Source organism: Synchiropus splendidus, chromosome 17, assembly GCF_027744825.2.
Source record: "Synchiropus splendidus isolate RoL2022-P1 chromosome 17, RoL_Sspl_1.0, whole genome shotgun sequence".
Lineage (NCBI taxonomy): Eukaryota > Metazoa > Chordata > Actinopteri > Syngnathiformes > Callionymidae > Synchiropus > Synchiropus splendidus.
In genome coordinates this window covers 6,014,252-6,036,831 of record NC_071350.1, presented here as the reverse complement: position 1 = coordinate 6,036,831, position 22,580 = coordinate 6,014,252, and the positions used below count along the sequence as shown (strand labels likewise).

The following is a 22,580-nucleotide window of genomic DNA, read 5'->3' as shown; positions in this document are numbered from 1 at the left end:
TAATATAATGTTAGCCTATTATCTGTATCATGTAAAAAGAGCTATTGATTGAATCGTATGCAAAGCAAGGAGTCACTTCTTTTGATTTTACAACTTCAATACTTCAGTGTTCTCGCTGCAGTCTCTGTGGAGCTTGGTGCCACATGTTGCATGACCAAGGAGCTATCCGCCACATTCAAAGATTCAGCATCAGCTATTGTTTTTAGGTACTCATCCCGTATATGACTGTGAATATCACTTACAAATCATTGGTTTTCAGAACATTTCCAACAATCACTGCTGTCTCAGAACATTGCTGCACCTCTGAGGTTCTGACACTGAAGCAATGCCGGCCTTGACTTGAGGACAACTTCGATGCTAAACAGCGGCTAATTCTCAAGCTCAAGTGGTCAAGCTCTTTCACTGACATTGGCAGAGCTGCCCTTAGCCACTTCACCATTACCTTTTTTAAAGAGGAGGTTCATCATCTGTGTCGTGGACTCACTGTCTTCTATAGTAGCATCTATGTACACCTCCCTTTATCACATAAAATAGTTTATCAGCTGCATGTCAGATTCTGCAATATTCTATCAAGAGTAAACACTCAATTTAAAAAGAAATTCTAAATGGTCTGCAAAGAAACCATGTAGGTCTCTATATTATGTGAATTTTTTTCACTCAAGATTGTATTGACCTTACCAGGTTTGGTCGCACATGGGCGAAACTGGACAGCCATCGCCAAAATGGTGGGCACCAAAAGTGAGGCTCAGTGCAAGAACTTTTATTTCAATTACAAGAGACGACACAATCTGGACAACTTGCTCCAGCAACATAAACAGGTACCCTGATATTTTTTTGATGATACATTAGGACACAACATGATCTCTATATCTGTCCTTCAGGATACACGACGGGCTCGTGCTTACCGATCTCAAGGTGACGGACCTTCCACGGCATCCCCTGATGATGAAGATGAAGACAACGCAGATGACAGTGAGGGTCAGTGGAAAGGTTGACTTAATTGTTTGTGTTGATCTCTAGGCACAATAGTGCTCTAGCTCTTTGGTGCTAAACAAGTAAAATAAAGGCTAAGCATGTCATCCTTATATTTTTGGATCTCAAACATTTAAGTAGTATCTGTGATCATCTTTAATAATATATATATATAGAATCAAAACTGTCTTCCAAACAAACCACAAGACAGCTGTCATCAGTGTTTCTTGGTCTTTCAGTCCTTCCAAAAACTTATGGGAGCAGCTGATCAAGGTCAACTGGGCACCAGTAACATCTGGTTGCTGTACAGCAGCATGCTGGGCTATCGAGCAACTCAAATGACCAATGAAAAAATAGTGGTACATTAAGAACACGATGCTCTTTTGAAGTTCCTCACATCAGGCTGTAGAACTGATGGAGGCCTGTGCGACCAACTGATTCAGAACAACTAATAGACTTCGGAACACAGACATCTTCTATGTGAGTCTGAGGGGTCTTTCACACCCCAGGATTCTGTCCCGTGACAAAATCCCTTTGGCGCAAAATTCAGAGAAGTGAACTCAAACAAATTGGGCGTTGGCACAGGGCTTGACCTAGCTGAGGAGAGGCCCGGTATGCTCTGTACTGGGATATGATTTTAGCCTTTGTCTACTGAGTGTTGCACTCGGGATGTTGATGGAGCAACAAGTGGTTGAGTTGTCTGATTGCTGCTTGGGCAGACACCGTGATCCAAAAACGACTTGATAAGACACATGGAACTCTGAGGTTTTTATCCACACCAGCAACATTTCGATGCATGACAGGAGTCATCAAACTGCAGAGTGGTCCATGACTCGCTCTGCATTAGGGTGTTTGATAATGTACGTGTTTCAGCTTTTATTTGTCTGACAAGCATCTATTTTAATTTGTTATTGCTACTGGTTCCACTGACAACAGCTTTTGTTGTCAAGAAGAGTAGAATGAGGAGGATGAGTTTATTATGTTAAATCCATGTTGGACATACATAACTTCATGTCTCTCTACCCATTGACAGTGTTTCACAATACGAAAGATTTTTTTAAAATATTTTAATCTAATATATACCCCTTCCCATCATTGAGATGTGAGACAGCACTGAACAGCCTTACAATGTCAATTATGGTGCAGGGAGCGGTGAGAAAAGAAGCTGTGTTGTCTTCTTTCCCCCTCATATGACACAAGGCATGGCCTTATAAATTGCCAACATGGTGAAACTAAAAATTAAAAAAAAAAAGAAAACAGACCCCAGACATTTTTGTAGTTTGTAGTTTTGTCAGATGATTGATTCTGTTGTTCTGCCTCCTGGTGCACCTCAGTGAGGTAGTCAGTTGTGCTGGTAAACATACCTGGACTCCTGAAGCATCTGGCGAAATCCAGGCCCATTACGTTATCCTTCCATTATTATTGGTGGAACAAGGCATACTGATATTAGATAATAATGCTAATATCAAGACAATATAGGCAATCCCCAAGTTATTGATGAATGAAATCTACAGTACAGCGTCTATTTGTATAAATAATCAAATTATTTCCTTTTTGATAATAATGGAGAATGTATCGCATGACTCATATTTGTTGGCATTAGAAATATTCAGAAAGATCTTTGAGTTGTTCCATTGTGTTTGCACTACATTTACTGCAAACCACAGTTTCTGACTCATGAATTTTGCATTTATCTTGTGCATCGTCAGGTGGCGACAACAGTTCAGATACAGAAAGCGCACCGTCACCGCCTCAAGTGGACTCTTTGAAGTCCGGTGTCTCCAAGAGACCAGACAGTGCTGTAGGGGATACTCAGAGCTCCGACCCAGACCCAGAGAAAGCTGAAGCCAGCGGCGGTAAAGGTCCTGATCCATCATACGGGGAACTCCGTGTAAAAGAAGAGAAAAGCCCAGAGAGTGAGAACGGATTACAAGAAGATAAGTCCCGGCCTGCCCCATTTACAGATCCCGTTCATCCAAAAACTGAGCCTCAGGATTTGGACATGAAGTCTGGGGAGGTGCAAGTTAAGACTGAGCCAGAGATGAAGGAGAAGGGTGACAAGGTACCTCTTGGTGAAAAGCAAAGAGAAGTTCATTCAGATAATGACTCCAGCGCCACCTGCAGTGCTGATGAGGATGTGGAACCAGAACCTGACAGACACAGGTGCTTCCCTTAAATTTGCCATGATGAATCGTATTTCTAAGTCTTGGAAAAATCATTGGATTCCAATTGTTTTTTGTTTCATTAGCAGAATATTCTCGATGGAAAAGCCTTCACTGCTTAGCCCCCCAGGCACAGTATTGGTGGCATCTCCAAAGCAATCTTCTTTGAACATTCAGCAGCTTCACCAGCGAGCTGCTGCTATCCCACCTATGGTAAGTCCCTTTTTAAGCTCATGTTATGCTGGATCAGACTGTTTTGACTCCTTACATAAAATAAGGACAGAAATGGAAATGTATGTGTGCGTGCGTGTACACAAAACTAGATCTCAGTCCTTTGTCCAGAAGAGGTATTCATGGCCCTTTCTGCAGCCTTGCTGCCAGGTGTTAAGAAAAAAAGTACAGTAACATGATATACATGGCAGTGTTGTAGAGAGAGAAGAGAGAAGTGTGAAAAGATACAATAAAGTTTTATTGTTTGTGGTCTTGCAAACAGACATTTTTCGTTATTTAATGCTGCCTGTTGTATGCTTTTGAAAAGTATGTTGCACTGAAGAAAGAGCCACTGCAAACATAAAAGCATTTCAAACAAATCTGTTTTTTTCCTCCAAATACTGGTATAGGTTCCATTTGGACCTGGTGGAGTGTCAATCAGTGGCTTCACCATGTTGCAGCACCAAATCAAAGCAGTACATGCCTCTGCGCACCAGGAAGAAAGACAAAGGCAAGATCAGGGAGACCAAGAACAAAGAGGACTCTACAACACCCGAAGCCCAACTGTACTGGACAGAGAGGGTAATACAGCTCATGTTGAGTAATCAAGGTTTAAAGTTTGAGGTCAAGAACTGCAGTCCAGCCTGGGTTTACAAATATACATACATTTTTTCCCACCATACTTGCTGCAGTTCATGAACATCCACTCACCTCAGACTCTGACCAAACACACTCGTGTTTTGGCTGCTCCTTGTTGTGTCTCACATTTTCTCAATTTCTTCATCTCACCAGCGCTTAGTCTCATCCCATCAGCGGTGCAGCGGTCTGCTTCTGTAGCAGGTGTCTGTCACCCACTCACTCCCACTTTTAGTTTGGTTACCCGAGACACTCATTTTGACCAACCATGTGCAACATCTAACAGAGAAAACAAAGAGATCACAGATTACAGATCATTTACATTAATGAGTTCAATACAGTTTTCGCCTATGGGTATACCTGGTGTTGTCTGCCACTGCTGGTGGGTTCCTGAGCTGTGACCGTCTCGTGCATTGTTTGGATCTTCAGCATATGAACTGACCTTTCGTAGTGGGTTTAAAGCATATACCACCTGGGTATCACCTAGACAACTCTGCTGAGTCTGTCACGTGAGATACTTTCATCTGACCACTTGATGCTGCTGCTGCTGCTGCTGCTGTCATGTTGCCGTTTCAAGGGTAGAATGTAATTGAAAGCTTTATTTTGAAGATTTACTGGATACACTCTGATTTAGTGATTTCCTCATATTCTTCTCATCACCAACTTTACTTCAACTCCTGAGATGCAGCAAAAAAAAACCCAAATAGAACTCAATTCTAATGATTGAGCATGGAGACAGCAGTGTGAATTTGAGTGCTCTGATTGACTTGCATTTATCCTATTTTCCGCATGGCAAAAATAGCACCTCACTGAGCCGTGTTTGGTGTGAGTCCAGGGTCGGAGCAGTGTGGTTGTGCTCTGTCTCACCCATTCCTCATTTTGAAAGTTCTTTGCTATATATATTGAGATATGAACACACACAAATTAACCTGAATTCAGATAGCAAGTAGCACTATTTGATAAGAAATAGGTTGGTTTCTCAGTTGACAATTGACAGTTACTGTTATTTAACACTTCTGTTCACAAAACCTTCACCTTCACGATGAAAAAAACAAAAGCAAAGTAAATGAAAAATTAAAATATGGGAAATGAATTTGTAAAATAAGAATGACAGTGTAATTCTGTGACCAAGGGTAATGCTGGTAGATTGAGTTCTGTTTTTCTACTCTGAACTTCCAATAAACATTGGAATTGGGAGTGATACTAAGGATTTATTTAACAAAGCAAAAATAATTCATTTTAATCAGACATCTACCATTCTTTTTGCCATTTGTAAATCAATTTTTTTGCTATTTTGACGACAGACCCTTAAGCAGCTCTCCACTGGTGAATAATAAGTGTGTTTGACATTTTTTTTATAATTCACAATCACTAGGAAACTGCTCCTGCTTCTCCTTCAACATATGTCACACCATCCCTCATTTTTTTTTTCATCCATTTCTTCTTTAAGCAAGTCCATACATGTTGAAGGACTTCTGCTGATTCACAAACAATTTTTGATTTTTCAGGTTATTGCACGTTATTGCATTGTCTTATTTGGGTTTTTTTCCCTGGGAAATCCTTAATGGAACATTAATGGGATAATGTGATACAGATGCAATCTTTACAGAAAACGGTTTATATGTTTATTAGAAGACAATTATGGCCTGTGTAAGTGGGCATTCACTGATGTCTGACATATTTTTGCATTGTATTTGCCAGTTCTTCACCACGCATCCAGCCAAATGGGCCAGAGTATACAAGATGGAGTTAGAGTGACATTCAACAGACCTAATCGGCCTCCAAACATTCCCTCTCCTCCGCCTCTCATTCCAACAACTAAGCCCGATAAGCCCTCTTTTATTCACGGAGGCTCCATCTCCCAGGTATGATTTTCCAGTGATGCAGGTTCAGTTAAACATGGGTGTTTGACGTCTCTTCTAATGAACTATTTGTTCAATTGTTAATATGTGTCGTGTGATAGCATCTTGATGCAATGTGATTTTCTTGCCCTGTTGGATATGCTGATGTACTATTTTTTTAAAACACTAACTAAAGGCTGTCTTCAATCATCTCATGCTTGCGCTAAAAAAATTTAAGGGGTGAAAATGAAGTGCAATACTTAAATTCAATGCTGAAGCAACCAGGAATATATCTAGGTCATTAGTTGTTCACCTTTTTTAAACAGGCTACTGTACTCTAGTTTGGTAGCTCCACAGCGCTCTCTCCTGGTCCAAGTGACCATCAAAATTTAGTCTCGCATAGGTAACTGACAAGAATGTATCTGGAATATATTTTGTAGGTCATGCTATTTGTTGTGTAAAAACAACGGTAAACTAGTACTGCAAATGGACAAGTTTATCCAAAAAATCTATTATTTTAAACCCTGCCACATAGAGAATGTGAAGTTAGAATAAATCCTGAATGCTGTTTTTTATGTTTCCTTATTTCATTGTTGTTTTAAGGGAACTCCTGGAACATACTTGCCTTCTCATGCTCTGTATGGACCAGAGGGAACGAAGAGCTCAGTGGGTTCAATCTCTCTTGGACTTCCTCGGCAGCAGGATCCAAATAAGCCTGGTAGAATACAAATGTGTTCAATTGTTATTTTTAATCTGAATAAACCATTTAAAGTCTTAACACCACCATCTCTTTTGGAAGACCCAAATGTATCAAAACTATTGTCCCTTTTTTTAAAATATAGCAATAGTTAAATTTATATTGTCATATTATCACTATATGAAATCTTGGCAATATTTTTTAAATAAGGAAGCGGTACAGTTTCATGACACATTGGATACTCATCCATATGTAGACAGGGGTCATATCGGTGTAACTACTTACTCTTTTAAAGGTTACAGCCCAGGTAAATGAATTTACCACAGGTATAACTGCGAATCCTCACTGCACATGCACAACGAAAATATACATTTTGCTGAAGAAAACTTGTGTGGCATTAGTCTTAATTTATTCATTACCTTCATGGCATCCATGAAACAGACCAAGCACACATTCAACATTGAAACCACTGCATTTGAATTTGAACGCAGGATGTTGCATGCTAAATGGGATGACGCCAATAAATATGGTATTGACTTTCGTAGGTTAAATGATGCATTGAATTGTTTAAATCCTCACAGTGCTCACTCCTCTGATTTCCTTCTAGGAGCACCCTTATCTTCCATGCAGGATGCCAGAGGAAGTTTATCAAAGGTGGGTGAAGGTCTGGCTTTCCGAGGATCAATCACTCAGGTATTGAATCGAAAACTGTTATTTTTGTGGTGAAGACCTGATTTCTCACTGGCCTGTGCTGTTATCTTAAATAGGGAACACCCGCACTTTCTCAATCTAGCATTGCTGCTGATCTCCTCAAGGGCACAATCACCAAGCTGGCCACAGAGGACTTGGCCAGCTCGGACAAGACCAGAGAACAGATGGCCAAAGGTCATGTGATTTATGAGGGCAAGAGTGGTCACATCCTCTCCTATGATGGTAAATTAATCCAATATATGCTTCTGCATTTTAAAAGAGAGGACCAATCCTAACCGCATTCTGCTTTGTAGCAATCAAGAACACAAGGGAAAACACCCGCAGCCCCAGAACTGGCCATGAGTTAAAGCGCAATTATGACATGATGGAAGGAGCCATGGGCAGGGGTCATCTCAGCAGGGAAGGGGCACCGTTTGAGGGTACAGATGTCTTTGCCTTTGTCTATGAATTGCTTTGCAAAGCATATCATTAGGATATGATAAAGAAGCTAATATTAAAAGTATTTTAAATGTGTTTTTCTTTTAGGACTTATCAGCAGAGCTCTACCGAGAGAAACTATCCATGGTGATTCTAAGGATCGGCCCTTAGTCACTGGCTCTATCATGCAAGGTGTCTGCAAATGTTGTTTCCAGAGCTCATTCATTCTGTACAGGAGACAATGATAAAACAATCATCTTTTTTCTTAGGGACTCCCAGAACTGCAGCAGAGACGTATGAGGATACTTTAAAGTATGGAAAGCAGATTAAGAGAGAGAGCCCACCTATTCGCTCCTTTGAAGGAGGCATTGGGAAGGGAAAGCCCTATGAAGGAGTAAATACAATCAAAGAGACTGGACGCTCCATTCATGAAATCCCACGACAGGAGCTGCCAGGACAAGAGAGTTGCAAAACACCCGAGCTGTCGGACAGAAAGAGTGTAGAGGGATCTATATCCCAGGTATGATTACATTAATGTTACCTTGTGCACTTAAAAACTGTCACCTCCTGAAGTTGAAATTCTCCTCATTTATTAGGTTCACTCCATGACCCAGCCTACTCTCAAGCATAATGTCAAGTCCCTGATCACTAGTCCCAGTAAACTCCAGCATGGTCTCTCCTCCCAATTGGAGGCCATGGAACGGGCCAAATATGAAGAGGTCAAAGCAGTTCGCCATACCTCAGTGGTTAACTCCACCTCAGTCCTTCGCTCCACGCATCAGGAGGCTGGCAAATCCCAGCTAAGCCCAAGCATGTACGAAGATCCAAATGCCCGTAGGACCCCGGTGAATTACAGCAGCAACCCAGCGACCAGAGGCTCTCCTATGCTCCGAGTGGAAGGTGTGTTGCATGATAGTAGTCCAATAATTAGTAGTCCATTTGTGTAATAACTACTTGTTAGACTAATATAATTTAGTCCACTTATTAGTTCAATATAATTTAGTCTTCAAGTGTGGTATTTAATTTCCATACGTAGTTTTCTATGATTGCTTTTACAATTTAGTCCTTTCACTTGGGACAAAATATTTGGTGTGTGTGCTTTTTAAACTTTTGTTTCTCGAAAAACAATGACCATTACCAAAATAAGTCTGATATACAAGGCAATCTAAATACTTTTATTTAATTGTTCAGTGACCTGTGATCTTGTTTTATCTCCAGGCACATTCGTTTGATTATGGTATGACATGTAGCCCTGTCTCGATAACAAATTTTGCTGGTCGATAAATTGTATTTCTGATAAACGATATTATTGTCAACAATATTTTTTGGCCAAGGTAGTCTATCAATAATAACACAAGCACATGCTTTAAACACAATTCTTTTGTATTATTAGTAGTATTCTTACCATTGCTGACAAAATGTCTTTTGAATAACTAATATGGTTAAAATAATGATATTAATGTGGACTGTCTCTGGTGTTCTGTAGTCGGTGAATTTTGAGAGTACTGAACCAGAGGGTGGTGTTTGAAATGAGCTTGCAAGCTTGCTTTATTGTTCTTTTCTTTTTAGTTGCCACCACTTTTGTGCAAATGAGACACTCTGTTTCGTCTGTGTTTTAGCGCTCACCTTGCTCTTAAAACCGAAATATTCCCACACAGGGACTGCAGTCATAGGATTCTTAGTCATTGTTTTTCTACAAGAAACGGTAATTGTTGCTGGCAAAATGACCAGTTTCATTTTGAGTTATGATTTGATCAATTGACTTATTAATTGTGGTGACAGGCCTGATGACATGTTCTAAGCGGTTAAGTGTGATTTTCCATATGTAACATACAGATTTAATGATCTGGGGTTCTCTTTTCATAAAGGTGGAATCAGCTCTTCGAAGTCTGCTGCTCACGAGAGGAAGAATGCCATGACCCCAAATCAGAGGGAAAGCATTCCAGCCAAGTCTCCAGTGACAGGCGCTGACCCTGTAGCATCTCATAGCCCCTTTGACCCCCATCATCAGCCTCTTATTCCTGGAGATATGTACCGTGCACATCTGCCTCCACGCCTCGACCCAACACTTGCCTTCCACAGAGTGATGGACCCTGGTACTATATTTAGTAATTATTGCCTTCTTTAACTCATGTATGTGCCATAATATTTACCCTAAACAAATTCTTATGAAGTTGTAGCCTCTCATATGCAGTACTTGAGTTGAGGTGGGATGCCACTCCCTCGACAAAAAAAAAGATCAAAATCATCCCCCTTTAAAACTTACATCCCACTCAAACGCTGTGTTCACCTCTCTGATGCTGCTTGTCGGAGTGAATGCTGCTCTGCGTGGCATGAGTAGAAGGGTCATCAAAAAAATGCCTTCAAGATGAGGCATTTTTTTCATGCAGGGAAAAATAGGGAAAAAGGGCTTGTACTCAAGCACCACCACGGTTGTTTCTGTGCATCTCATATTGGGAGAATTTCAGCGGAAATTATTTTCTTCTGTCTTCTTTTCCAGCATTCATGTTCCCGAGGCAGCCGTCCCCAACGAGCTACCACAACACTTACCAGCTCTACACCATGGAAAACACAAGGCAGACCATACTCAATGATTACATCACTTCACAGCAGATGCAAGTCATCCCTCGCCCTGACATGGCACGTGGTCTTTCACCGAGGGAGCAACCAGTCCCTATTCCTTATGTGCCCGGAGCACGAGGTAAGCTTCAACCTCATGGTGGTTGTTCACCAGCTGCAGCCATAGAGAGGATGCGAGGTGGCTGTGCTCTGCACAAAGTGTGTCCGTGAAGTAGTGGCTACCTTTTCCAGACGCCCAGAAGCAAATGACCTTGACAAATTTTGCAGATTTGCTCTCTATATTTGGGCTGCAATTCATTTGGCCACTTATTAAATTTCTAATCATTAATGGTGTCAAATTCTCCATTTGCTAAGTGGTTGCCTCTTTGAAGTTAACCACTATTCCACTCTTCTTGCAGCCCTGCTTATTAATCTGTGCAAGACATACTGTAAGGGTGGTGGGTTCCAGCTAAATGTAGACGGTGTTAATACGTTCAAGAATTTCTTGGATCACTTTTGTTGTTCACCACTGGCCCTTTGCTTCTGTCTGTAAAAGGGATTATTGATCTAGCCCAGATGCCTCCAACTATCCTGTTGCCTCACCCTGGGGGTCCAGGTACCCCCACTTTGGAACGCATCGCCTACCTCCCTGGAGCTCAGCCCCCTTTTCCTCCTAGGGCTTTCAACCCAACTTCCATATCACCAGGTGAGGCCCCCTCCCACATCCCTTCCTGTTCACTTTTCGTCTTGGCCTACTTTCCAGTGTCCCTTCAGTATTAGGATTGCCCAGCCATGGCTAAGGTGTCAAAGGGCAGACCGTGACGCAGTGAGATATGATATATCTGCTGTTAACATTTCACTTTTTCATTTGTTTATTGAAATAATGTTTTTTAATTCATGGAAAGGTAATTTATTAGGATTATATTTCTTTCCAACACACTTGCAATTTTAAGTATGTATTGTGTATTTTTACTGTGGCAAACTTTAGTGCCATCGTTTTTGACATGAACTTGTTTGTATGGCCATCTGCTCCTGCAAATGCATGTTTTGAATGACCTTCCGTCCCTCCTGCATTATGCGCCAGACAGATCAGGACACACAGCTGTAGTTGAAGAGTGTAGATGAAAGTGTGACGGTATTTTGAATGACCAGTTTAGTTTTGAAGTCATGCCACTTACAGACTTCACACTGCAACTTTGTGACTGCAACTAAATATTGTCTGAAAAGATTAAGAAGTGTGTTTTCGTCTGTTTGGGGGAGGAACATGGATCTGCTGGTCCTAAAGACAGCAGCTCTGTGTACTGACCACATGATGCGGCTGCCGGGTGTCTCTCTCTCTCAGCAGCCACATCTGTGGTCTATTTCTCCTTGCAAGCACACTCAGGACTGTTTGACAGACATGAGGAGCAGCATGACAGGAGTTGTGGACAACCACTCTTGTTCTCCACCGCTCAATCAAGGAGCTTTTTCAAAGACCCATCCTGGATCAGAACGTTGATGTCAGGAACTGTGATTGTTTTCAGTGGAGCTGGTGTCACTGAAGTGAAAAGTATGATTTTGCAACATATTAAAACAGTAATAAACTCCTCTTCGCTGAATAAAACTTAATAACAAACAGAAGGACTAGAACATCTCCTCGCATCAACAGTGACAGCACTCCTCATTCAGCGTCTCATTCGAGAGTTTTTAGCAAGGAGGGCATCTGCAAAACATGAAAACATGGACGCCCAAATTCCGACCGTAGCTTGGCCGCCAGATGCCGGCGGCCAAGCTACGGTCGAGAAGCGGGCGTCCAGACGCCCTCCTAGCTAAAAGCCTGATCACAGGGTTTCATGTGTGGGGACATTTTCTTTGATCATTTAGGGCTCCTTTGTGCCATTTGAGATTGTTTAAATGCCATGGTGTACAGTGGATAAAGATTGTTGCGTACCACGTCCAGCGCATTATGAATATATGAGTCTACTTCTCTTGAATTGTCCCTTCTCCCATTGAGATGATAGTTCGTCAATACTGACCAAAATCTGGGTGGAGTTAGTACTTTTTGAACACCGTTTTGAAGCCATTTCATGAAGAAGTGGCCAGTGAATGTGTGTCCTTTCCAATATTTGGTTTACTTAAATCAGTTGTTGCTTTTAAATTATTATTTTATAGATGTTTTTAATGAAATGGTGATGATTTTGCTTTCTTATTTTGCTTGATTTTGACATAAAAAATTGGGTTGTACTTTAGATTTGGAAGACATATTAGCTATTAATAAATGAATTACGTGCTCATTTGCTGTTGATTCCCAGTAATTATGGTCTTGTTCACAGTGAATTTTTGGTCGTTTAAGATAAAATATAGTCAGGCTTTACAACAAGCTCAACTGTACTATATAAATATTAATTACTGGTCAATATGCTGGTAATATGCATTTGAATAAGTAGTTAATTTATGATGATATATGTTCCTTAATTTTAAGTGTATCCAAAAATGGTTATTTTGGTCAAGCAGAAATATTTTTTTCCAAAAGCAAATGTCATTAAAAACATTTCAACTCACTGATTTGATAAAGTAAAAGATTTATTTGCTTTTGCTGCATGTTTCAGATAGGGACAGAGGGTACTAGTGTTTGCATAAGTCATATCTGTGATACTCAGTGGTTGATGGTGATGTTCTCAGGTCATCAAGCCCACCTTGCCGCAGCTGCTGCCGCTGCCGCCAATGTGGAGAGGGAGCGTGACAGAGAGAAGCAGGAAAAAGAGAGGGAGAAGGAGAGGGAACTCAGAGAGCGAGAGCGCGACAGAGAAATGAGGGATAGAGACCGGGAGCGATCCAATGAATACATCCGTAGTGGTGAGTTGTGAATCTCATAAGATTGGGATTTATGAAATTCAGTTATTCGTAGTATTTATTGTGCTGCTACAGTATAACAGTTATGTATAGATTTTGTTTTTGGATCAACAAAGTTTGCATTCTTTTTATGTGTGGCTCAGGTGGTCCTGAGCAACCAGGGCGACCTGGGAGTCAAGGATATCTGCACTCCCCATCTCCTTCCCATAGGACACAGGAAGTGGTGGCTCAGCAGCGTCCCAGCATCTTTCAAAGCAAAAGTGTTATAACTTCTCTAAAGTAGGTCAACAACTCTTGGTTTGTGTTTGCATGCTTATATACAACACTCCTGAATGTTACTTGGAGCATGTTCTGTTTTTTTTTTTCCAGTCCTCATTCGTCAGCAACAACAGCAGCATCCCAGAACTCTCGCTATAACACGGCTGCAGATGCGCTGGCAGCTCTAGTAGATGCTGCGGCCTCTGCACCGCAGATGGATGTGGCCAAGTCAAAGGAAAGCAAACATGATCGTGATGATGACGTTGCTTCTCATCGGCGAGCAGCCAGTCTCTCAGAGCAGCAGCAGCAGCAGGAGGTAGATAGGCAGCCCATGCACTTACCTTACAGTGCTATGCCACTATCGGGTGGCAAGCCTCATCAAGCTTACCCTGAAAGCATTGGTGGTAAGGATAAGGGACCACAGACCTCCAAGTCCCGTATTGAAGAGGAGCTTCGAACTCGTGGGAAGACGACAATCACAGCCGCTAACTTCATTGATGTCATCATTACACGCCAGATAGCACCCGAGAAAGACTCAAGAGAACGAGGTTCTCAGAGCTCAGATTCCTCCAACCCTAGTGAGTTTACTTTTCTTAATTCTTTGTACAGTTTGAATTTATGAAATGTTTTAAGTTTAAATGATAACACACTTCCCATTAATCTCACAGCACCGTCCAATCGGTATGAAAACCCTGGTGGGGGAGCAATTGAAGTCATAAGTCCTGCCGGTTCCCCTGTCCAACAACCAGACAAGCCGGAGGACTCTCAAGTACCACAACCAGGTATCTTTGTGATAGAGTGGAGCAAACAACTCAAATGACCTTATCCTCCCCATTTGCAGTATGTAATGTAGATACGTAAATGACAGAAATGATTCAACATTGTTTTGTGACTACTGCTTTATTTTCAGGTGGTGTCCGTGCTTATGAAGTCAGTCATTACCGGCCAACTGTAGAGACTTCCCAGTCAACTTCTCAGCAGCCACCCTCCTCCCAGGTGGACTCTTACGCCCAGGTTCCCAAGACACACAGAGTCATGACCTTGGCTGACCATATATCAGTAAGAAATATTATCCCCAAGATATCATATCATCGATATTATTTATTTAAATCCTTTTGTATGTTTTTCTGCAGCAAATTATAACGCAAGACTTTGCCCGAAATCAAGACCCTCCTCCAACTTCGTCAAGTTCTGCCTTGTTTCAGAATGTCGTACCCCCGGTGTCTTCCTCAAGTCGAACCAAGATGCCCAACCGTTATAGTCCAGAGAATCAAATTCAAGCTCTGCATCAGCACAGGCCTTCCAGCAGAGTTTCCCCAGAAAATGCTCCTGACAAACCCAGAGCCAGGCAGGCATATTATTGACTTAAGGTTTTTAAGTTGTTGACAATTCCCTGTTAATATTCTCTTTTTCTCAAAACTATTCAGGCCTGGGAAGTCTCCGGAGCGCAGGCCAATGGAGAACTATGAACCCATATCTCCTCCGCAGAGCTACCAAGGGATGGAGAAACAAGACAGCGGCCCTTCAATACAAAGGAGAGAAGCAGACAACTCTGAAATAAGGTATTTATCATTTGGTCAGTGAGTTAAAGATAAGGTTATGGACTAGTAATCTCATGACTGATCTTGATCTCGTCTTGGTCTTGGCAGTCTATAGTCTTGTTCTCGGATTCTCTCCGTCCTGACCAGTCTTAGGCCGCAATAGTGGTCTAAAGGCCTGTGATATCCAGGAGTGCATGCTGTTTTAATGAGTCAGTTGCGTGAGCTTTGCTTGAAATTGCTGTATCTCTCTCAGGTCAACCCCTTCCGTTAGTGTAAGCTGACCTGGCTGCTCAGTGGAGCACCTCTTTTTACACTGAACGGCATGTCATTCAGGTTACTATTCGGTCCCCTTTAAAGGAAAGTTGCACAGAGTGAAGCTACTCAGGAAGCCAAGGCATAGTGAGCCCACTGCATCTGCCCCTGTCTGGGAGAGAGCTAGCATTATCCTCCACCATAGTGCGGACGCGGTCCACATGTATGGATCCCACTCTGCCCTGGAAGGTTAATGTTTTCATCCATGGCAAAAACTGTGTAAACAACACTTTTTTTGGGTGTTGCATTATGGAAATATATGGTAAGAAGAGGTAAAAAAAAAAACATTAATTCTTCTTTCTACATATTTCAGACATATAGATAACTCAATTCAAAAAATGAGCTGGTGGCTGACCACATTTTTTTATTGCTCATTTTTATTTGCCCACACTACACCATTTAGAAACACATGCAGCAGTTGTAGGTCTGTATTTATAATAACACGCATGATTGACTGAGTAAGTGGCATTTAGCGCTATATGGAGGATCCCCATCCGTCTCCCCCCACCTTGGATCCCCATGCCGCACCTCCTATAATGCCACTGCACGGTTCAACTGCTGCCAAAAAATCACCACTGATTGTAAACCACCGTTTCTGATTTCTTTTTTCAAGGTTGGACTCACGGTCACCAGGAAGTGTGGCTTACCTGCCCTCCTTCTTCACCAAGCTGGAGAGCACTTCCCCGATGGTGAAATCCAAAAAGCAGGAGATCTTTCGTAAGTTGAAAACCACATCTGGTGTCGGGGATTCTGATGTTGGTAAGTGGGTCCTTCTAATCTAGGCATCTTGTCTTTCTCATCTTTCTATCTTATTTCATTTGTATGGGCATTGATGAATGAGTATTAATCTATCCAGGGATGTGCCGATCGATCACAACAACTGATCACATGTGACACCCGGTACTCAGATGAAGCCACGCGAGTTGTGATGCATCCGCTCCTCCCTTCTCTCTCTTTCTCTCTCGCTCTTGTCAGTTTGTAAATATGTCATGGACATTGCAAAGTCTGCTAGAGCTTAACAAGCTGCAATGTCTCACATGGAATAAAATGCTTGTCAATTTCATAATAGTTGCTGCATTCTGCAAAGTTTTTCATTTTTTTCTTCTTTCTTCTGAATTAAAATGACTTAATGGCTCATTTTTCACATGAAGAACACACAAGGTCTCGTCATTTTGATAACAAGTTTATTATCAGTCCATGTGATCGGTATCAGTGATCTACAACAAAAATCCTGATCGGAGCATCCCTGCTGTCCAGGATTGCGTGCGTCTGTATAATTCACTACATTCATCATTCATTCCTCATTTGCAGGTAATGCACAACCAGGAACAGAAATTTTCAATCTGCCTGCTGTGACCAGCTCTAGTAAGTTTAATGGCGCTTGGAAATGTATTTGCTTGCTCAGACTCAGCTGCCATTTCTCAATTCCACTGTGCCATTTTGTTCTTTCATAGGCAGCATAAATCCCAGAAATCACTCCTTTAGTGATCCAGCTAGTAACCTGGGCTTAGAGGACATCATTCGCAAGGCCTTGATGGGCAACCTGGAGGAGAGACAGGAGGAGCACCAGGGAGGTGTTGGCTCTATCACCAGCGGCTCCAGTGCAGGCGGCGATGCTCGCCATGAGGCCAATCGATCGCCGAGCATTGGTAAGCGCATGATGCCTACTAATTTCACAATGTTAGTTGGATTTTTTTTCTACTCTCGTGTTTTTTGTCTACAGCCAAGCAGAAGCAGAGCAAAGCTAGCAGTCGAAAGACCAAGTCTCCTAATGTAGGTCAGGCGTATGCTTCAAATGACCGGCCCTCGTCAGTGTCGTCCGTCCACTCCGATGGAGACTATCACAGACAAGCTCAGGCACAGTGGAGCTGGGATGAACGGCCCTCTTCAGCAGGTGATGCTTTCTCTGGCGCTCTTGAATCACTTGTTGGTCATAGCTCAAATGCATCATGCTCCTCAACTGTTCATGTGTGAGTGCCGACATCTGCTGGTCATTAAGTGCAGTCTCACATGCGATTCTCACACTAAATCAACTGAGAGTGTCAGGTGTGCCGTGGGAAATGATCCTGTTTCACCTCTATTTCCGGGCACAGAGGTGGATGATTAACATTAAACATTAAATCATGGAGTTAGATAAAAACTAAATGCAGAACAAAATTACTAAACTCCAAAATATGAAGAAGATATGAAGATAGAAGAAATGATTGTTCTTATGAAGATTTGTCTGGAAACTCACCAAACTACAATTAAATTGTACAAAAGAGATGATAAAATCTAAAAAGTTATTTAAAGTTTGTAAATAAATGAATCATGACATGACACCCCTTTTTGGAGACAAAAGCATTTTCTGCAATTTGTATCTCCAAATAGCTGTGTGTCAGTAGGTACATTTTTCCCAAATTAAAAGGAACTTTTCTACTGGACTGCAGCTTCAACATCTCCTGCTCTAAATTTGTATCCAAAATAAGTGGAATATGGGGAATACCTGCATTGCTTACATTTTAGTATTTGGTATTGGAATTTAGACACTTAATATTTAATTTATCCAGGTTAATTAACCAAAATTAAAAGAAAATCAATAGTTTTATATGTATGTTTTTTGTAAAAACATACATATTGACTGTGTCTGGCCGGGAGATTGAACCTGTGTCTCTGGATTACAGGCCAGACTCTCAGCCCACTAAGCTATGACATGCTACCATTGATTGACATCCAATAAAGCCAGATGAAAATAAAAATGAAGAAGATGTGAAGAAGAAGAAAAATGAAGAAAGAATTAAACTAATCAATGTCCCAATCAACTTTCTTTTAACCCCACCATCACTTGATTTTGACTTTCTGCTCAGTCCCGAGCCGATACTTGCAATGCATTATTAATAAGTAGAAAAAACAAAATAAATCATTGTCAGTCATTGTACAGATTCAGTCAAAGTAACAACATACTGTGATCACAGAGAATGAAGACAAAACTAAGCATAGCTATCTTACTGGGCAAAAGGAGGAACAATAGAAACAAGAGAAGAGCAATACAACATGAGTCATGTATTATTTTCCCTTGTTTTTTTTTTAGGTCTTCATTATTTTTCTTGTTGGCAGCTATGTCTGATAATAAAACAAAAGAGGAATGTGACATACAGTTTTTCAGATAAATCTTTCAAAAAAAGGAGACTGCACAGTTACAGTTGCATGACTGCATGAATCCATATTACAGATTTCTGTGTAACGTCCTGAAATGCTCAAGGATACGTTTCACTAACTCTGCACTAGTTTTCAAAACATCCAGCTTTTTGATGAAAACAAACTCAGCGATGCTCTCAACTCACTACGCTGCAAATATCATTGGACTCATCACTCCATGTGGACTCATTAGACCAATGAATTTTTTTGACATAATAGCACTATTTGGAAAATTGTGTATTCCCACCCACTTCTCCGCTCGACGTCCACTTGAAGGCGCACATCCATGCCCATGCTGTTCTTACTGAAATTATTTTTGTTGGGTGATCAATTTTGTCAAAGAATGTGTGACAGAAGAAGTTGTGTTAAATATGTGTATGTATAGATCTACTCTGACCTGAAGGTACCTAAAAGACTGACAAAATTGGAATATCTCTACGTGGGCGAATTAATTATATTTGGTCAAACCATTTGTGATCCTAGTTATGAACCTTTCATTGTATTCATTGGGTGTAATGCATAATGCATGTCATTTGAGAATTTTGAAGGAGTCCTCTGATCGGATTATTTAATTCCATGAATTTATTGGTCTAAAATATTTTAACTGCATCAGTTGAATAGTATTTAATTTACTGTTGTTCCCTCCGCATCTCTCTTTCCCACTGAGGAAGCCTTAGATCATGGTTCTCTGAATTGTCCTCTCTGAATTGTCTGCCAATTCATACGCCCTACAAATAATAATAGATTCAAAAGATAAATGTTCTTTTTATTAATCGTAAAGTTTTATTTGTGGTTTAAAAGAAAGGGTTTGTTCTGACAATTCAGGTGATTTTACTACGAAACTGCTAAAAAGGTCCCAATCTCAGTCTTGGGGGCCCCTGTACTGCAGAGCCAAAGCTTTGGTTTCACAATGCGCTCGCATTCTGCGATCTGAATGATACCAATCCCTTGATCAGAATTTCATTGTCCTTCTTTCGTCTTCTCCAACAGGGTCCATGCAGTTTCCGTACAACCCACTGACCATGCGTATTCTGAGTGGCACACCACCCACCTCCATTGCTTCACCCTCCATACAGAGCCAGCAGCAGCAGCAGCAGCCTCCATCTTCAGCTGGCGCCCCTGGCCACCAGCGCGTGTGGCAATCCTTGCTGTCTGAGCAGTACGAGACCCTGTCAGACAGTGATGACTGAGGCTTGTGCTCATGTAATGTGACCATAAGAGAATGAAGGCGTGTGCCTGGATGGTGACCCCCTCCCTCAAAAGGACTCTTGCTCAGCGGCCAGTTTGTCAAGGAAATGGGGTGGTGTTTTATTTTTTTAATGGTGCTATGGCACCCCCTGACTTGTTACAAAAAATACAGACTGAGGCAGGGCTTTCCAGCAAGTGTCCATTTGGAACTGAAGCATAAACAGAACTTGTGAAGGTAGGAAGGGCAGAGGGTGTGAAAATGTTGCCGAACTTGACTTGTAAAAAGCGTAAGAGACACATTTTGGAAATTTGTAGGATTTCTGTAAACATACCTTGTCTTTAAGAAAATCATTTTATGTAAATAGGGTGAACTTTTGCAGTGTTTTCTGAACTTTTTTTTTTATTTTATTGATGCTTTTTAAAACTATCCACTTTAAGCTGGAAGGGGTTGTGTGGGTCTTTGTACTCGCATATTGTTTCTTCCAGCATTCACAGTGCCCAACATTACTTGACATCCACTTTAATGACAGAGGTTTTCTCTCTCTGCTCAAACTGGAGCCACAGAGGTCTGTCAGTCTCTGACCTCCACCAATCACCACCAGAGCCTGAACATTACAATATCATCAATTACAAAGGAAAAACAATGCATTCTCACAAACTTTCACCACTGTGGTCCAGGCCTGGCTTCATACGGTTGTGAGTGAAAATCACTTGACAGAAAAGTAAGTTGAAGAACACTGGTGCATTGTCATAGTGGTGACACATCTGGCATAAACGGTGTTGTGACAGAACCAATGACTACTCCTCTGAACCCCCTAGGAATTTACAAAGTGAGCCATTTTTAACCACACAAGCTGACAGGTCTTGTCACATGTTTCTTTCTTTGTGTCCAACCAGATTAAACTGCTTTGCAATGTTGTCATGGTGAAAAAAATCAGCACGTCAGGAACATGTTTTGTGATGGTTTTGCCATGCCTTGTGACTTGAGTAAGAAGGCAGCTTTAACTAATTTTCTCAGAGATTTACTTTTGGTGTTTGTGTGTACTTGTTTCCATAGTCCACCTTATTAATTTTTTTTTTTTTCTCAATACTGCCCTTCAATGAAATCTGACCTGTCTTGTGTCTTTCCATCACACAAAAGACAACCTCACCAAACAAAGAATGGTCTGCAACATTTTTGCACTTTTTTTTGCTTTATAACTTGTGACGAAAAGCATACTACCTGCTGTGTAACTTATTTAGGAGTATTCAGTGATGTGCTTCAACATTTTTCAGCGCCCACAGAAATCTGGATGTTTTTACTTACTGTCTTTTCTTGTAGCTGGTAAATAAGTTATTTGTATAACCTTTGCATTGCAGTTATACTGTTAAATATTTAGGGGATTTTTTTTTTCTCAACCACATAACTTTTGCTTTCAATATGTTCATAAGCAAGGCGCTTTATCATGCAATAAATATCTAGGTCAAAAATGGCAGTCATATTCTTTTACAAATGTTTACCCTTTCCTATATTTTTCTTTGCTCTACATGTCTCTTCTTGTCATCACCAATGTGTGTATATATATATATACATATATATGTATATATATATACATATATATATTATATACACAGACACACTTTTTTTCTCTGTCTTCCCTCCATGCACTTCTGAGTTGAGGATATTGATATGTTTACTGAGGCAGTGACAGACAAAGTGTACCAACTTGAAATTTAAATAAATCAGACATGAAGATGATAATCAATTGGAACTTCGTATTGGACATTAATCACAAGGTGATGATTTTTTTTTTCTCTCCTTTGGAACTGAGACTTGAAAACGCTTGTATATGATGAATTGCAATGTATGTATCGCACAATGTCTCTTAGCAGGCTATGACAGGAGTTCAGACCAATCAAATAAAGTGGATCAGTTTTAACCCACTGAAACATGGTGATATTTTCATACATGTTTGAAATGTGAAATGACTTCCACTAGGAATGATGTTCTCACTGCTCATCCTAACTGAATCCCACATGCCTGAACATTAAGATCGCCACGTTTAAAGAGCAACTAATGTCCAAATTCAGCTGTCCTGATGATCCCTTTGAAGTTATTGCTCAATGAAGTTTGAAAGTCTGATATCTCTGTGAATGACAGGTTATGAAAGTGAAGCCCACTGTCAGTGTTACTGACAGTAAATTTGTCTTGTGTTTCAAAATTCAAATGAGGCTCCCTAAGCATCGCAATCCTATCGAACTTTATAGCAAAAACATCCAGCAATTTATTGTGGCTTTTAGTAATTGAGAATGACAGTGACAATAACAGACTATAGTGGTTTTAGTCATAAATATATGTAATTCTCCCTTTAAAATCTGTAAAACAGAATTATAACAGAGGAAATCATACAATGTGAAGTAACAGTTAAGAATTTGAACTATGTAGTTCAAATAGTGCTTTGCCTATACATTCATGCAGATTACGCACAGTTGATATTAAGGCACTGCTGCACCTTTCTGTCTGGTTATGTACGTGTGTTTACTGTGAAATTATCCAACATGACGTTTTAATCATATGTGTTATGCTGGTTTAAATGAGACAAATAATCGTCTGATATCAATAACATTGATACGTATGACCAGGGAGTTATTCAGTCATATATGTTTTTGCATTATCTCGAATATAAAGTATGCAATCTACAGGATGGTCAATAGTACTGTGTTCCACAATTGTTTGTCCTAAAATCATCTGAGGTTAACTATGTAGTACAAATATTTCAATGTAGAAAAAGTGATTCATGAGAATATCAGTGCTGTAAGAACATGGTTGAGAAACACGGACAATCTTACTATATTTCCTCGTTTCTCGTTGACCTAACACTATAATCTACCTTGAAATGTTTTCACAAATGCAGTTTATTACGTACGGTAAGCCAATATTATCCAATGAAAATAACATAACAAAAAAAAGTAAGATTTGTTGCTCATCTCTGATTTCTGGACACAAATTATATACACTACGGAGGTAACACCGCCAGATGTCGCTGTTGATCGGTCTGTGAAATGTAAATACAGAAATGCGTTAACA

General features: G+C 40.7%; 1 protein-coding gene across 5 annotated transcripts in view; it reads left to right on the top strand.

The window, feature by feature from the left end:
• The window catches only part of ncor1 (nuclear receptor corepressor 1), a 45,282-nt gene extending 23,840 nt beyond the window's left edge, over positions 1–21,442 (top strand). For 2 of the 5 annotated variants that reach the window (XM_053846800.1, XM_053846798.1), the window contains exons 18-45: positions 682–818; positions 882–978; positions 2,682–3,135; positions 3,221–3,347; positions 3,755–3,926; positions 5,682–5,845; positions 6,425–6,539; positions 7,126–7,211; positions 7,286–7,451; positions 7,523–7,648; positions 7,755–7,838; positions 7,916–8,166; positions 8,243–8,546; positions 9,515–9,742; positions 10,147–10,347; positions 10,762–10,911; positions 12,867–13,040; positions 13,181–13,316; positions 13,407–13,873; positions 13,964–14,077; positions 14,206–14,354; positions 14,429–14,643; positions 14,723–14,857; positions 15,762–15,907; positions 16,460–16,513; positions 16,603–16,797; positions 16,872–17,042; positions 19,316–21,442. In XM_053846800.1, the coding sequence (XP_053702775.1) occupies positions 682–818; positions 882–978; positions 2,682–3,135; positions 3,221–3,347; positions 3,755–3,926; positions 5,682–5,845; positions 6,425–6,539; positions 7,126–7,211; positions 7,286–7,451; positions 7,523–7,648; positions 7,755–7,838; positions 7,916–8,166; positions 8,243–8,546; positions 9,515–9,742; positions 10,147–10,347; positions 10,762–10,911; positions 12,867–13,040; positions 13,181–13,316; positions 13,407–13,873; positions 13,964–14,077; positions 14,206–14,354; positions 14,429–14,643; positions 14,723–14,857; positions 15,762–15,907; positions 16,460–16,513; positions 16,603–16,797; positions 16,872–17,042; positions 19,316–19,515 (5,018 nt within the window). In that variant the 3' untranslated portion in view covers positions 19,516–21,442. The remainder of the gene's footprint in view (positions 1–681; positions 819–881; positions 979–2,681; positions 3,136–3,220; positions 3,348–3,754; positions 3,927–5,681; positions 5,846–6,424; positions 6,540–7,125; positions 7,212–7,285; positions 7,452–7,522; positions 7,649–7,754; positions 7,839–7,915; positions 8,167–8,242; positions 8,547–9,514; positions 9,743–10,146; positions 10,348–10,761; positions 10,912–12,866; positions 13,041–13,180; positions 13,317–13,406; positions 13,874–13,963; positions 14,078–14,205; positions 14,355–14,428; positions 14,644–14,722; positions 14,858–15,761; positions 15,908–16,459; positions 16,514–16,602; positions 16,798–16,871; positions 17,043–19,315) is intronic. The other 3 variants (XM_053846799.1, XM_053846801.1, XM_053846802.1) reach the window with 3 other exon arrangements.
• Positions 21,443–22,580: the final 1,138 nt, after the last annotated feature.